At 37.5% G+C, this 16,522-nt stretch overlaps 1 protein-coding gene across 1 annotated transcript in view; it reads right to left on the reverse strand.

The window, feature by feature from the left end:
• Positions 1–16,522, reverse strand: part of LIN7A (lin-7 homolog A, crumbs cell polarity complex component) — a 126,699-nt gene that overhangs the window by 74,468 nt on the left and 35,709 nt on the right. Inside the window, exon 2 of the mRNA XM_045462592.1 lies at positions 9,415–9,533. Within this exon, the coding sequence (XP_045318548.1) occupies positions 9,415–9,533 (119 nt within the window). The remainder of the gene's footprint in view (positions 1–9,414; positions 9,534–16,522) is intronic.

The raw sequence follows: 16,522 nt of genomic DNA on the forward strand, positions 1-16,522 counted from the left end.
TTTGTTACAGCAAATAGAAAGCCCAAGCTGAGTATTTACCCAACAGTGATGCTAACAGCATTCAGAGTCATTATAGACTGCTTGTGAGGGTCTGTTTAGATACCTTTAAGATCAATGACCCATTAGTGCAATTATAGTCTAAAATGGTTCCTGCCACACAGACCCTGTTCTTGCTACCAGAAAGTGACATATTGATGTTATAAACACCCCTCACATTGTTACAAGTGTTTCTTTTCTGAGAAAGCTGCAGAAATATAACTTAGTTTAAAAATTCCGTTTCTAGTGAATTGTCATTCTGTTTTCACAATTTTCTGTGATGAAATTATAAATTACATCCTTTGAAAAACTCAATAAAATGAGTACATTTACTTTTCTCATTATTTTTACCAGTTTAAAAATCTTTATAGTATCTGTCTTCCCTACCCATTCATACAGAGTCTCACAGAGTCACAAATGCCTACCAAGCATACATGCTGAGCCTTATATAGTTCCACGTCATTTATGTGAAGAAAAACATGGGTTACTTGCTATGTAACTACAGATTCATCGAATTGGAAGGATTTTAGAGATGGAGACCAACTAGTCAAGTAGTATATGTCGACTGATACCAAAATCCTTTATTAGGGAGTAGTCTTCATTTTCTGGCAGGTAAGATGGAAAGATATATCATGGGCCTTTTTGAGGATCTCCCGAAGTTACGGTGTTATCTCAAGAAAAATACAATCGTGTGTAAATGTTCATGCCGTCTTTTTGCCTTTGACATGGAGCTATTTTATTTATTACAGAAGATTCTGTGACTTTTTCCTGTAAAAATTAATGGTGGGTTTCTGAAAAAAAAAAAAGTCCCAATTAACCAAATCACATTAAGGAAAAGAAAAGTTTTGTCTGCTTGAAATAAATTTCAGTGAGAAGGCTGTTTGATTTGGAAGAAGCCAAAATTTGGAGTGATCTTTTACAAGGAAATGTTTATGTCATTTTTAGTATGCAATCGGTTTTGAGTCTGTTTTAATACCAGCAAGGGCTCAAAGTTGCCACTCACACCACTTTCAAAAGCAAACAATTAAATTCCCTTACAGCAGAACAGACTTGTGTCAAGACACCTGCGCTTTCTTCAAGACACTTCAAGTTGAATTTAGGTCCTACCAAATCCTTTGTCCTCAAGGTAAATGAAGTTATTTTTAGAAAGGTTGGCATCAATGCAGCCTCTGTCAGCAAAGAAAGACATTTGAAACCTTTTTTTTCAATTTTAAATCATTTAAGCGGAAGTAACCTTTGAAAGAGTTTTGCGGTCTTTCCAGTTGTTGTAGTTCTTCTCCGTGGTTAAACTGACAAGGCTTTCTCATTTTTGACTCCCTTTGCCCTCACAGGTATCCTTTCTGTAGCTCTGGAAAGGTCACAAGTTTTCGGCTCTAACTTCTCCTTCCAAAATGGCAGGTATTGCTAGCAGCAGTCATACAAGATGCGTGAATCTGGAATCTGATGACTAGCCTCCTTCTTACGGCCATCTTAGAGTTTACTACAAGAAAGTCTAGCCACAAATGAACCTCTCTTGTCAAACTGTTCTAAGATACAGCAAAAAATAAATCAGACCCTTAAACAGATAGATAGATAGATAGATAGATAGATAGATAAATAAAGTGAAATTTCTGACTCAAGTTCAACCAAGTACATTAACACATATCCTCTGGAAAGCCTAAAGAAAACCAAAAAGACCAAAAAAAAAAAAAAACCCACAACTTTGACAGTGAAAAGAACACAACTTGCTCTATTTAGAAATAAAAATGTAAATATAGGTTCCAAACTATGACTGTGAAATTACTGGACCACTTTTCACAGAGCAGGCAAGGCATCTTTTAGGATAATTGTCAGAATCTTTGACAGTAATGCATGCTGATGTTGAAAAGTAATAAACCTCCATAAAAAGTAAAAGCTTTGTCTTCTTCACCAAAATAATCAAGCTGGATGTTGGACCGAGAAACTCCATATGTACTCCACATGTACACAGAATATGAAGAGTTTTCCTCCATCAGGAGTTTTGGAAAACAAAGAAACTTTCTACTGTTGGAACAACTTGGTCTTTAAAATATCAATGGGGTAACCCACATGTGCACACACTCACGCGCACACACACACACAAAAGCACGCACACACATGGGCACGCATGCGCACACACACATAGACTTCAATAGGACCATCAGCATTCACATGATGGATAAAAATCAGAGCTTTACTGCAACAATCATGGTTTTCACTAATTGCCTGCCAAGTACAAATGGCACAGCTGTTATTTTCACCATAACTGGTTCAAAATATTAGCAAAATGTCAGAGTTCAGAAGCAGGTTAAATCATGTGAACAGAGACACTATTTTTGCTGTTCTCGTGCTTCTGAGCAACCCACCAGTTCCAACGTTTCTAAAGTACAGGACTTGATCGAGATTTCTTCAATTATTCCTGGTTCCTTTTGCTTGGAAACGTGTCAAGGCACGCTGGGACAAATCTAAGTTTTGGTACAGAAAATAAAAATTCTATATTGTGCAATGTATTTTCAGGATGTTCAGAAATAAGCTTTATTGACTTCATGCTCTTCTTGGCAGGAAACTTGTCACACAAGAAACAATCTGGCTTTTGTGTCCTATCACATTTGGCAGTGCAAATAAAATCAAAGGAAATGAAAGAGCCACCAAGCTTTCTTTCCTTTGTCATCTGCCAACTTAGGTTCAATACGAACAGAAAGATATGTGTAAACATATGTCAGATATATTTTTGTTAATTCCCGCGAATACAGTGCTATTTTAAATGCCATTATATAACAGGATGCTAATTTTACATAATGAAATCCATGTTTAAAGTAAAACATTAAAAACATTTTGCCATACATTTTTTTGCGTGTAAATGGAAGGGAACAGAAATAGGGAAAGTAAATTATATGTATGTATATAGAAGTATTTATATAATTATACATTATAAAAGCATACATGTATATTTGCTTTTACTTCACCTATAACATGAAGCTTATATATGACCTTAAATTAAAAGCTCTTGTGAAAAAGTGATCTGAAATATGATCATCTAACCTTTGCTGTTGTTATAGGAAGCATCTTACATTATAAATGAGCCCATTGTTGGTTACCGCTAGTTATCTACATCCTTCTACTTTTCACCCAGTGGTCTAGCATGGTTACCTTCCTTTCACCTCATCCTACCAAACAGTAAATGACAAGCATATTGCACATGATTTTTTTTCTTTTGTGGCTAACTATCACCAAGTCCTTAACTTTTTGTCAAATGGCAAGGTTTCCAGATTCCTTACTATATTGGTTTATTCTAAAACCACTCCAGATTGCCAACATCTTTCTTAAAATGTGAGCCTCCTCTGTGCTGACAGCTCAGAGCCTGGAGCCTGCTTTGGATTGTGTCTCCCTCTCCCTTGCCCTTCCCCTGATCGTGCGCTCACTCTCTCAAAAAGAAACAAACATGAAAAAAACTTTTTTTAAATGTGAGCCTCCTATGGAGAAAAAAAAATTACATTTGTCTGGATGGTTGGTAACTACAGAACTGTTATTCTCTGTATTTGTAACTAATACAGTAACTTGTAACTAATATACAATACAGATTGTGTAATTATTGGATGCCAGACTCTGTACTATGTGACTTTACATATATGATCTCTAACTATCAGAATCACTTCAAGACTGATGGTATCATTCCATTATTAAAAGTTGACAAATAAAATATTAGAGAGTTCTGAAATAAGCAGCCAAGTTGGGATTTGAACATTGGTCGACTTGACTACAACAATGTTCTAATGATGTTGCTGCTTCCCATGATCTGACAGAATGCCTCACTGCGAAATTTCACATGATATTGGTGGGAGTCCCTGTGGTAATTCCCAATCTATAGCTCTCTCCAGGGGAAGAATCTCACTGGAGACTAAGAGCAACTGAATAGCAGATTGATACATCCTAACTATTCCTTCCATGTTGATTATAACTTTTAGTATATAAACAAAGAAATCCCTTTATTAAGCAACAGTGTAAGACTTGGATGGGGTAGGAGGTGGTGCTGGATGGTTAATGGGCTCCATCCTCAGGGAGAAAAAGTGAGAATAGGAGCAAATGGAAAATAATCTAGAAGCAAGATCTATGATCCAAGTGTCTCAGATTTTAAAATTTATGAACCATCCATGGGCGTGGTACTTATATTGGTTATTGATTTCATATAGTTTTAAAAAGATTCATCATATCTTATTTAAAATAATAGACTTTAAACATTAATTTTGCTTTACAGCAGTTAAAAGGATGCTTGCTACTGCTTATAACCTTTATCCAAGCTAAATTTGGCTTGATGATTGTGTACTATCAGTCAGGATGGCTTGGATTATGTTCCAACCCAATATTCTAGAGGCTTAGAGTCACAAAGGTGTATTTCTTGCTCAGGCTACCTGTTCGTAAAGGGTTCGCAGAGCCTGTATTTCTCATTTCCTCACCCTGCAACCCAGACTGATTGATCATTCACCAACTAAAAACATCACTAGTTGCATAGCAAAGGACAAGGAACACAACATACCATGCACTGACTCAAAGGTTTCACCAAGGAAGTGGCCCACACTGTTTCCATTCACACGTCCTTAGCCAAGGCATCAACCATATCTCGCCTTAAAGAGGATGGGGAAATCCAGTTGTAACATGTGCTGAGAAGAAGAGAACTAGAATGTTTTCCGACAATCCTGACTATCAGAATGATTCCATATGGAATTGGTTTATTTTCTTAATCTACAGTTCTACTACATTAGAAAATACTAACACACAGCATCTGGCAGTTGGCCAAAGAAGGCAGTTTTTGGCGACTGTGTCATTTGGTTCTGCATCTTTGGTTCAAAAATGCATAGGACAGCCATAAATGCGGGAGCAAGTCCTCACCACAGACCACTCTCAGCAGCACATCAAACACCAGATCAATGAGCACATTCCCCTGGAAAGCAGGAAGCCTAAATGTTGTAAAACTTGGAAGATGGTGATGGTAAATAGATTAAGTCTGTTTATTTTTTATTATTTTAGTTTCAGAAAGAATTTCTTTGAACTGTGTTGCAGAAATGGGATGTCCTCTTAAAATATAACCACTCATATACTATTGATTTCTTTCTCTGAGGCATGAAGAATATGAAGTGTCAGGAAAAAGTTCATCGCTTGCAATCGAACTATTTAAATTCAATTCAAATTCACCATTCAAGTCTCATAGGAAATTCTCTTACCAAAGCCAACATTTTACAATCCTTATATTTCAACCCATGTATTTCCTTACATTTCAATTTATAAATTTAGGTCGTTCAACCTAAATAATACAGTGATGAACAAAAACTTGAAGAAGACACTTAAAAAGACACTTAAAAAGGCCCAGAAATGGCTCTTAATGGGACTATCAGTACCATAAAGTTTTTTTATTTCATCTCTCATTCAAAAAGTTCTGTGAACTTTCTCTTGTCAGCTGGTACCTCTCACTATGGGAAAAGGAACATCATGTGTCAGTCCATTTATCGCCATATACCCCAAAATTACTTGCACAGAATGGTGCAATTTAACTATTAATCAGGTCCTTTGAGATCCTTCAACCAGAAAATAAAATATCAAGGTAAGTAGTGCCATCTACTACCTTTATTCTATGGCTACAGCTGTATGTGGATTGGCATTCAAATGAAACTCTTTTATTAATACATCAATGTTAGCTGGGTACATAAATGGTCTTGTTTCAGTACTGGTCTCAACATGATTTTTTCTATCTTTATTACAGATTACAGAAGAATAATTAAGTAGAGAAAACATCTAATCTCTTTTAATCATTCATTTTCAGTAAAAAACAAAGTAAAATTTCATTAAACCATTCTTCCCATATAAGTGCTACCCATAGGCCAAGAGCTGATTCAGTGGTTTCATCCAAATGTAAAGCAAAACACGGGATTGCCTCAACATGTAACTATAACTACTGTTACACTAGTGTAAGGTGTATGTCAATTTAAAGAGTTGACAACTGATTCTCTCCCTTTTTTTTTTTTTTTTTTTTTAGCATAATTTGGGTTTCACAGACTTGTTGACAATGACCTTTATCTGTTTTTGCTCTGGTGAATGCAACTAAGAATGACGCCCATGTAGTTCTTTGTCCTTTCTCTACCTGTCACGACAAAATTAATAACTGTCACACTGGAAAGTATGAATTAACAAATATTCCTGAAAAAACTCAAATAATTTAACCATCGAGATTCTAAGCATAACTTGAATAGGAAACTAAACCTTCAAAGGTTTCATGCCAGTAGAAAAGTCAGTACCCAAGAGACCAGGAGGGAAAGGATTCTTGACTCAAGAAAATTTAATTTTCAGATATTTATTGCTGTATATTGCCATACTTCCCAGCTGCACTTTTCTTTACCGGCTCGTGCAGTCACCTGTCTGGCAGCATGGGTTCATATTTTATGTTTTTATTGAAGAACTTTTCACTAGATAGATATACAATATTATTCTATGATTCAGAATTATTGAATACCTATTGCTATTTTTATCATTACTTCCTGTAGTTAATGTAAAGTGATATAACGGGAATAATGAGGAACATTCCAAACTTAAATATGAATAATATCATAAAACTAGTGTAAAATGTGGGTCAAGATGAATTGATCAAAATAATATCTGTACAACATGCATTGTCCTTAAAGGACAAAATTATTATAAGGGCATTAGTATGAATCTAAAATTAATCTTGCTAGTCCAAATTTATAAAATGTAAAGCAGAAAAATTATATGATTTTTTCCCTCTGAAAGTATTGGACTGCCCATAATTCAGTTATAGATTTCCATGGACCACTAATGACGCACATAGGACACTTTACCACAAACTGGGTTTGAAAGATATATTTATAATGCCTATACAAGGTCTTCATTTCTTTTCTACTTTACTCTTATTCTCTTTTTTGTTAGTAAACTCTTTAAAGAAAAAGGTCTGTGCATTTATTTGAACAGATATCTATACCACATTTATATCTCCAGACCCAACTTCTCCCCCAAGCTTCAGACTTAGATGCTTGTTAGACTCTCTACATGGATTTCAGAAAAGCATCATCAACTTGCTTTGTCCATAACAGAATTCTTGGACAGTCTTCTCCAAACTTGGTCCAAATGCAAAGATTCTATTTCCTTATGTAACCATCCATCCAATTGTTCAAGCCCAAACCTAAAAGGCAATTGAGACGTGCTCTCTCATCCATACATCCAATGCATCAACAATGCCTGTTGAATTTACTCTCAACACACATTGAACCTGAAGACTTCCCACAGCTTAAACTGTTATCACACAAGCAACCATCATCACATCTCTCACTTGATCTACTCATTACTTTGTTACTGGACTCTCTTGTTTCCTCTCTTGCCCACACACTTGTATTCTCACAGCATTCAGAAAGACCTTTTAAAAATCTAATCAGGTCAAGGCAAAATTCTCCAAGGGCTTTCTATCATGCTTAGAATGAAATCCAATCTCCTAACAACGGCATGCAAGGCCTCATGTGATCTGCTCTCTGGCTGCCTCTGGGAAGCCTACCTGGCTTATTTCACTGCATACATTCTGGCTTTTGGGATCTTCCTTCCATGGACTAAGATCATTCTTGGCTCTGGATTTTTGTACTTATGGTTTCTTCCACCTGGAACATTGTATCCCACTGATACTTGTGACCTGTTCCATTACTTCAGTTAGGTTATTTTCCTACCACCCTAACTTAATAGAGCTTTATTCCTACTTCCCCTAATCCTGCTTCTTTTATTTCCATAGTTTTGTCACCCTTTGACATTGTATTGCATATTTATTTATCATCATTTTCTCACTGGAATGTAAATTCCACAAAGGTAGAGACTTTGCATTGCTCACATGCCAAATTCCCAGTTAGCAGAGATACACATTTGATGTGTCCTATCCTTTAGTTAGTTCTGTGGAAAGTAAAAGAGATGATAGAATATCTAAAAATGAAAAGTCGGCCATCAAATCTCAGGGGAGTAGCAAGCACTCTGTGAAGGAAGAAAAGAGCGTGTAGGGGATTTAACCTTGATCTACAGAGTGACTATAGGAATTGACCTGAAAGAGGCCCATGGGGTTTCCACATATCTATACCTTTCCCACTGAGCAGTCAGTGGCCGAGAACTCATACACTTTCAGAAATTTCCTTTCAGCCTTTGGTTAAATTCATAGGTTAGAATTTGGAGACATAATTATGGTTATTTACTTAAGCTGTGTTCATCATAAACAAAAATCAAATAGTGAACAACTTCACCTGATAAAGATTTAGCACAAGCACAGTCTAAATCAAATCTCAGCAAAATCCAAACTGTACCTCACTGGATAGGCTACAGTTTAAATCTATAGTGAGAGAAGTTTTGTATGTCTCTGTCTTAGTCACCTGGGTCTTTCCTATGTAGTGACTACTCATATATTAGCATTGTTGAGGTAAAAATATATGCATTGGCCACAGGTAGAGTTGCAAAAAGGAAAGGAAGTTGGTAACAAGTATTCCTTGACAAGTGTATGTCCTCTGCTACAACGAACTCTCCAGAAAGTCACTGGGTTCTACTGGTTTGGGAGATGACAGTAAATAACTCATTAGTGGGGACTTCTAGCAGAGCAAATATGCTGGAGTTATGGACTTCAGGTCCTAACTAATGAATTACTACTTAGTACCTGGGGGGAAGAAATGATGAACTTAATATTACTTTATTCAAGAAACAATATGGTATATACATCTTGAATGAACTTTATTTTAACAATTAAATTAATTAGCGGACTAGTCAGTTCCACCACAAGTCAATACAAGATTCAAACAGTCATTTCTACACACTTGTTTTATGTTAGGCTTCTTAAAATCTCTAGCAAGGAAAGCATCACAAAGATTTGTTAGAGGGGCATAGCTGTCTGTTCAGAGATTTTCCATTATTGCACTAGACAGTAATGTTTGGATAACTGTAACATTAGTCAGTAGGAGGTTACTCTTCCAGATTTATCTAAGATTCAGTTGAATGTTGTTTTAAGAAAAGCACAATCCCCCACTAATTATGACTATTTTGAACTGAGTATCCATATGACTTCATGTGACCACTAAATAACTTAGACTGCAAGTAAGTAACAGCTACCTGCTGAGGCAGTGACCTCATTGGTACCATAAAGTCAACATTTGGTTTTATATGACTGTATACATCCTGACTGGATCTAATTTATGAATTTAGCAGACTAAATTATATTTTATCATCTGTCCAAGCAGCTAAAAGCAGAAAGCTAAGATGTAGTTCCGATCTTAACTATTTCAACTGTTTATGTGGAAAAGACATCTTTTCTATTCAGGAGACATATAGCTAAATATCGTTATTAAAATTTTAGTGTCATACCTCTCGAATAGCAGTACAAAACTCACTCTGAAGCACTTTTTTGAGGGATTGTAGCTTGTGCACTGGTACTTCTCCAGATTCCTGTAGTTTTTCCAGTAATTCAATTGCTCTGGCGACATCTAAAAAAAAATCAAAATAGAGGGATCTAGAGTCAACTGTCTCTTATCAGCAAAGTACCATCATTCCAATGGGATGGTGTAATGAGTAAGTGGAATAAATTGCAAAATCAGAACTTATAATTCATAGCTTATTGATCTCATCTTTTGATAAAAAGTCATTTTAATTTGTTCTACACAATTAGTCACTGAATACACCTTCTTTAATGGCATTTCATATATGTTCTCTGTCACGCAAATCAGTTTGAATATTATTTCGGGAAAGAAGAGGTAGCGTGTCTTTCATCGATACCCCAATAACCAAAGAAAGCCTGTCAATTGTACCTCTGAGATGTTGTTTTCAGTGTTACTTTTCCTTTCCCATACCACATTTATCACATCTGCAATTTTACATTTATTAATATAACAAATGTTTATCTATAACTCTTACAGTTTAAACTCTTACCTAAACTCTATCTAAGTTGGGTCACCTTGGCATCCCCATAGTATAATACAGTGAATAAATATTTGATGAATGAATGAAGGAATGAATAAATTTATGAATGAATGGGCTTTCTCCATATGGCTATTATTATTCCAAGCCCTTATCATCATGTCCCCTCTATCCAAATAGAGTCATTTCTTCTCCAGCCTCTTCATATGGTCCATAAGGTTATTTTCCTAAAATAATCTGATTGTGTACCCACCTACCAGTAAGAACAATACCAAGCAAAAAAAATTCAATAATAAGTTAAAGGTTCATCTTTTGCTGGACAATATCAAAGGTTAATGTATCAAGAAACATTGTCTTTTATACCCATAGCTTTAAAATTCCCAGGATGGTTTTGTAGTGCCTAGAGAAAATGATACGATGAAAGGACAATTTAAAAATAGCTTACGGTGACCTCTTCTATCTGTTGTAGTTAATAACTCAGTGCAGTCACTTAGGCATTTATGTTTAAGATGGAAGGTTTTCAGTTTCTAAGTGATTAGCTCCAGAAAGCATCCCATATCCCTGCCAGATTATAAATTCATCCATCCATCCATCCATCCATCCATCCATCCATCCACTAATTTCTCTTCCCATTAGACTTGGCACTAAGTTTAACTGGAAGAGTTAAGACATACTTCCTTTCTGAACTCACAATCAAATGAAAAAAATATAACAGCATTGCTACCTATAATAAAATCATTACCTCCTCAGAATTTGGGTGGGATTGGCATACATATATGTCTCTATCAAAGAAAATAACTAGTGAGTGACTTTAATGGAGACTCTCCCTTGAAGTATTGCCAACTGATTGTTAATTGTGGCCCAATGAAGCAAAAATCATGAAATCAACACAACACTGCCAGTCTGAAAAGTCTGTCTTTTTGTGCATAAATTGGAAGTCAACGTAGTCAATTAGACAATACCAACTGTATCCACAATCAATAAGTTACCAAGCTAAGAACGTATGCATTTTTAACTACACAAAAGACTACATGGATGTCTACAGGTATGTGGAACTCTCAACTGTTACAAACTGAGCTCATTAATTTTTTTCCTGAAACTAGTTCTTCTCTTTCCTTATTCCATAATTCCATGAATAGCATTCCTACCAAGCTTGTCCTCCAAGCTAAACATCATCTTTCACATTCACCCCCACATGCAGTTAGTCAGTAAGAGCTGTATATTCTATCTGAAATGTACGTTTTGAATGGAGCCCTTTCGCTTGATTACTTCAGAAAAGCCTTTATTATTTTTCACCTGTATTACTGGAACGTCTCCCAACTGTTTTTTAAATTAGCCTTTTTTTGTTCATTCCATCCTCCACCTTGCTACCAGAGTGATTATCCTGAATGATAAACCTCACTATTATGCTCCACCACATAAAACCTCTGACTTCCCACTGCCTACAGGGTGAAGTTCAGATCATTTAAGGTTACATACAGGGCCCTTAATAACCATCCTCTCCAGACTCATCTCTAGAAACCTCCTCCTGCCCATTCTATACTTTGGCCATCCAAAAATATTTTTTATTCTAGGACATGCCACAGATTTCCATACCTATATGGCTTTGCACATATCCCTTATTCCTGGAATGCAGTTAATTCATTCATCCAATAAGGCCAGACACTGCAGTATGCATGGGACATAGTGGTGAAGGGGATAGCTGGTTGCTGTCACTTGCATGAAATTTATAGGTTTGCGGGGGGGAGGAGTCACAGACATGCAATAAAATGGGCTTGTCCTATAAAAGAATTGCTTAAGGTTAGTGGATGAATGTATAACAAAGACATTTATCATAGCTCAGGAGGTCAGGAAGGATCTCTTCGTGGAAGTAACAGCTAAGCAGAATCCTAGGTAGGAGGTGCAGGTGGGGAAAATGGGAAGAGTGTTCTAGGCAAATAAATGCAGGTTGAAGTCTTGTAAGAAAGTGTGGGGCATTCAGAGAACTGAAAAGAATTGGGCAGGCTGAAATTGGAACCAGAGTAAGAGTAGCAAGAGATGAAGTAGAGAGATATCATATCGTGGAAGGTGTTTTAAATCATGTATGGAAGACTTGGTTTAACTAGCATCTCCTTAGACATGTCTATGTCTATGTTCTACATTTCTCTTTTCATTCAGCCACTGTAATAAATGCTACTCAATGCTACACCTCTGTTTGCATGTATACACGCCCCTTTATCCTTGCAAATCTATAAGCTTCTTGAGATTCCAGGAACAATATCTTATTTGTCATGGTATCCATTGTTCAATGCAGAGTACTAGACAAATATTAGGTGTTTGATACACACTTACAGAATGAGCAATAGATTAATTAATGAAACTAACTCAAAGGGTTAGAGGTTTATGTCTAGGTGGACACATAACTTCTCATGAGACTAAACCTCCAGATCACTATGAACCTTGGTCAAGACTGGCATGGATCTGGTGTGGGGAAGGAGGCAAGCCTGCATCTGTAGGCTAAAGGTCACTGAGTAACCACACTAAGGGAAGTTCAGAAAAGCTGAAAATGACACCAAGCGGAATATTCAGGAGTTCTCAACCTTGGCTGCACATTACATTCATCTGAGGTACATTTAAAAATTATTAGCGCCTGGGACTCATCTCCCCCCCACCCCGCAGATTATACCAGAATATTCAGAATATTGGTTCTCAGGGGCGCCTGGGTGGCTCAGTCAGTTAGGCATCCGACTTCGGCTCAGGTCATGATGTCATGGTCTGTGGGTTCAAGCCCCGCATCAGGCTCTGTGCTGACAGCTCAGAGCCTGAAGCCTGCTGCAGATTCTGTGCCCCCCGTCTCTCTCTGCCCCACCCCTGCTTGTGCTCTGTCTCTCTCTGTCTTTCAAAAATGAATAAACATTAAAAAAAATTTTTTTAAAGAATATTGATTCTCAACCTTGGCTGTAGATTGGTATCACTTAGGGAGCTGTAAAAACCATAGATGCTTACGTCCCACCCGGGAGATTCTGATGTGATTGGCAGAGTAAGGCCTGGGTATGAGGCTTTCAAAAAGCCTCCAGGTGATGCTGAAGTGCAGCCAAGGTTGAGAACCACTGGTCTATTTGGCATGGGTATCTTTATAGCCCCTATGTGATTCTAATGTGCAGTCGGGGTTGAAGAACTCAGGTACAGATTAATGGCTCTAAACCATGAATATGCTTAATAGTCGCCTGGGGGAAATTACTAAAATGTATGTTTATGACCCTTCTCCCACCCCCACTTTAGAGAGGTTAATTCAGAAGGTTGTGAAAGTAAGGCCTAGGAATTTGCCTTTTAAACAAACACTTCAAGTGATTCCAAAGTTGTCGGTTCACAGACCCCATTTGTTGAGAAAGTAAATAAAATGATTTTTCATTATTCTTTAATGCCCTGGATAACACTAAATGGGGTTTTTCCAAGGGTCTCAGAATGACTGATGGAAGCCCATGGATGAAAGTAATTAGTGTTAAGTACCACCCCATTCTAAACAGTGTTCCTTAGCAAAGGCTGTCACTAGAATCACTTGCAGAGTTTTTAAACCAGTCTGCTACCCCACACTAATTATATCAAAATCTCTAAACCTGAGATCCAGTCATCAGGATTTTTGTTTGTTTGTTTGTTTGTTTAAGCTCCAGACGATTCCTGTGACCATTCAAGGTTAAGATATATCATTCAAAAAAGGCGATCAAGGAAACCAGGCACATCCTATTAAAGGCTGGGCCAGAAATAAAAAATAAAAAATAAAGGCTGGGCCAGCCCTGTCACATTACACCATAGGCCTTTTCCAGTCCTGAGTAAACAGTAATTGTGAGATGAAAAAAAAAAAAAAATCCATGGAGAAGTGTTACATCACTAATTGGGGTCACAGTACTGTCTTTGCTTCCCTTGTGTCACTGAGAAGTGTTCACAGTAGAACCAATGGTAGCCCCTGGGGGTGCCTGAATGAAGGCAGACTACACTCTTTCCTGGGTGCACAGGAAACGCAATGGACTTGGTGGTCTACCTGCCATCTATGCCTATGTGATCAGAGGGAGAGAACTGGACAGCGGAGCCCACTGGAGCCTGACCCATCTTTTCAGTACCCACCCAAGAGAATCGAGCAGTATGAGGTCACGGGATATATAGCGGTTGGTAAAAGCCAAAAGAAGTCTAAGAACCAAACGTGGGAGAAATCAGATCCCTCCAGCCCAGACTTGGCTGGTGCTACAAACAAAGAGGTGATGAGTGGATAAACTGGATACGAGACTGGAATTTTCAAAGTAATTCTGATCCCTTTTAGCTCTGTAAAAGTACCAGAAACCTACAAGGCCAGGACCTGGAAGGGAGCAAAAGAAGCCTTTGAGTCAGCAAAATGCTTGCTTTTAAAACTAATGCAATAAAGTGTGCGTAGTTTAGTTACGAGTCCACACAATGTTCCTATTCAGAACCTCCTTGCACTTATTTTATGAAACTATTCTACCAAATTTGGTTACTAATATAGAAGTTAGGGCTAACTAGTTTAGCTCAGGCTAGGAGGAATATTAGGGAAGGATGGGGAGGCTGCCAGACAAACAATGAAAGCAAGAAGATCTCAAGAATATTTTCCAGAAACCCACTCCTCCTCTGGCCCACCATTTCTCAGGTTCATCCCCCTACTCATTACCTAAGCAAATGCTGGGTATTACCTTTGCCCCCTCACGCTTTCTCATACTCTGGATTCCATTAAACCGCACTTCTTTTTTTTATTACTAATGTAATTTTTATTGAAATATAATTAATATACAGTGTGATATTAGTTTGGGGCATAAAACATACTGATTCTTGAATTCTATATGCTATTCAGTGCTTATCACAATAAGTGCAGATAACATCTGTCACCAAACAATATTATTACAATCTTTTTTTTTTTCAGGTGTACAATTTAGTGATTCATCATTTACATACAAAACCCAGTGCTCATAAGTGCCCTCCTTAATCCCCATCACCCATTTAACCCACCCCCTATCACTTCTCTTACAGTAACTATCACTTTGTTCTCTATAGTTAAGAGTCTGTTTCTTGGTTTGCCCCCCGCACCATGTTCATTTATTTTATTTCTTAAATTCCACATATGAGTGAAATCATATGGTATTTCTCTTTCCCTAACCGGCTTATTTCACTTAGCCTCATACTCCTTTGCTCCACCCAGATCATTGCAAATGGCAAGGTTTCATTCTTTTTAATGGCTGAGTAACACACACACACACACACACACACACACACATCTTCTTTATCCATTCATCAGTCAATGGACATTTGGGCTCTTTCCATAATGTGGCTATTGTTGATAATGCTGCCATAAACATCGGGCTGCGTGTATCCCTTTGAATTAGTATTTTTGTATCCTTTGGGGAAATACCTAGTAGTGCAATTGCTGGGTGTAGGGTAGTTCTATTTTTAACTTTTTGAAGAACCTCCATACCGTTTTCCAGAGTGGCTGCACCAGTTTGCATTCCCAACAGCGTAAGAAGATTCCTGTTTCCCCACATCTGCCAACATTGTTGTTTCCTGTGTTGTTAATTTTAGCTATACAATAATCCTCACTTTTAAAAAATTTTTTAATGTTTATTTATTTTTGAGAAAAAGAGAGAGACAGACAGAGCATGAGTGGGGGAGAGGCAGAGAGAGGGAGACACAGAATCCAAAGCAGGCTCCAGGTTCTGAGCTGTCAGCACAGAGCCTGGCGCGGGGCTTGAACGCGAGAACAGCAAGATCATGACCTGAGCCAAAGTTGGATGCTTAACCCACTGAGGCACCCAGCCGCCCCAAGAGTCCTCGCTTCTAAAGGCAACAATAAAAATAAACTTTTATTTAATGTCTATGAAGTAGGGGTCACTGTATACTAAGAGCTTTACATTTTCTCCTTACAACAACCTTTATGTGGTAGTAAATATCCACATTTTGCAATGAGAAAATTGAGGCTTCTACAGAGTTTCAAGTATCTCATTAACAAACAGGAGATCTGGGCCTGGAGTCCGAATCTAAGTGATTCTAAACCCTGTGCCTTTTATTTTTATTCCATTCACAGCTTTTCTTTTAGCAGCTTTTCCCTCAACATTCAGTACTTTTATAATAGCTCTGTGCTCTGCAGGCTTTCCTGGTCAGAGGCTGAGCTCTTAATCTTTCCTCCCTCAATAAAGACTAATCCCTAGTCCATTTACCAGTAGACCCCTTTCAGATAGTATTCGCTGATCATCAGAATCACCCGGAGAGCTTTTAAATGACAAGGAGTGGTTCCCAGTCTTGGCTACCCACTGTAGTTACCTGGGAGCGCTGGGGAAAAAAAAAAAAAAACAACAACAACACAACAACACATACCTAGATCCTACCTACATATATTTCTGCTTTCGTTGCTCTGGGGTATGGCCTAGACATCAGGATCTGCAGAGCTCCTCAGTGATTACAATGTATAGTTATAGTGAGAATCACTGATATGGAATCTTAAGATATACCCTGGGGATTTTATTTTTTTAATTTACATCCAAGTTAGCATATACTGCAGCAGTGATTTCAAGAGTAGATTCCT

Source organism: Leopardus geoffroyi, chromosome B4, assembly GCF_018350155.1.
Source record: "Leopardus geoffroyi isolate Oge1 chromosome B4, O.geoffroyi_Oge1_pat1.0, whole genome shotgun sequence".
NCBI classification, from domain to species: domain Eukaryota; kingdom Metazoa; phylum Chordata; class Mammalia; order Carnivora; family Felidae; genus Leopardus; species Leopardus geoffroyi.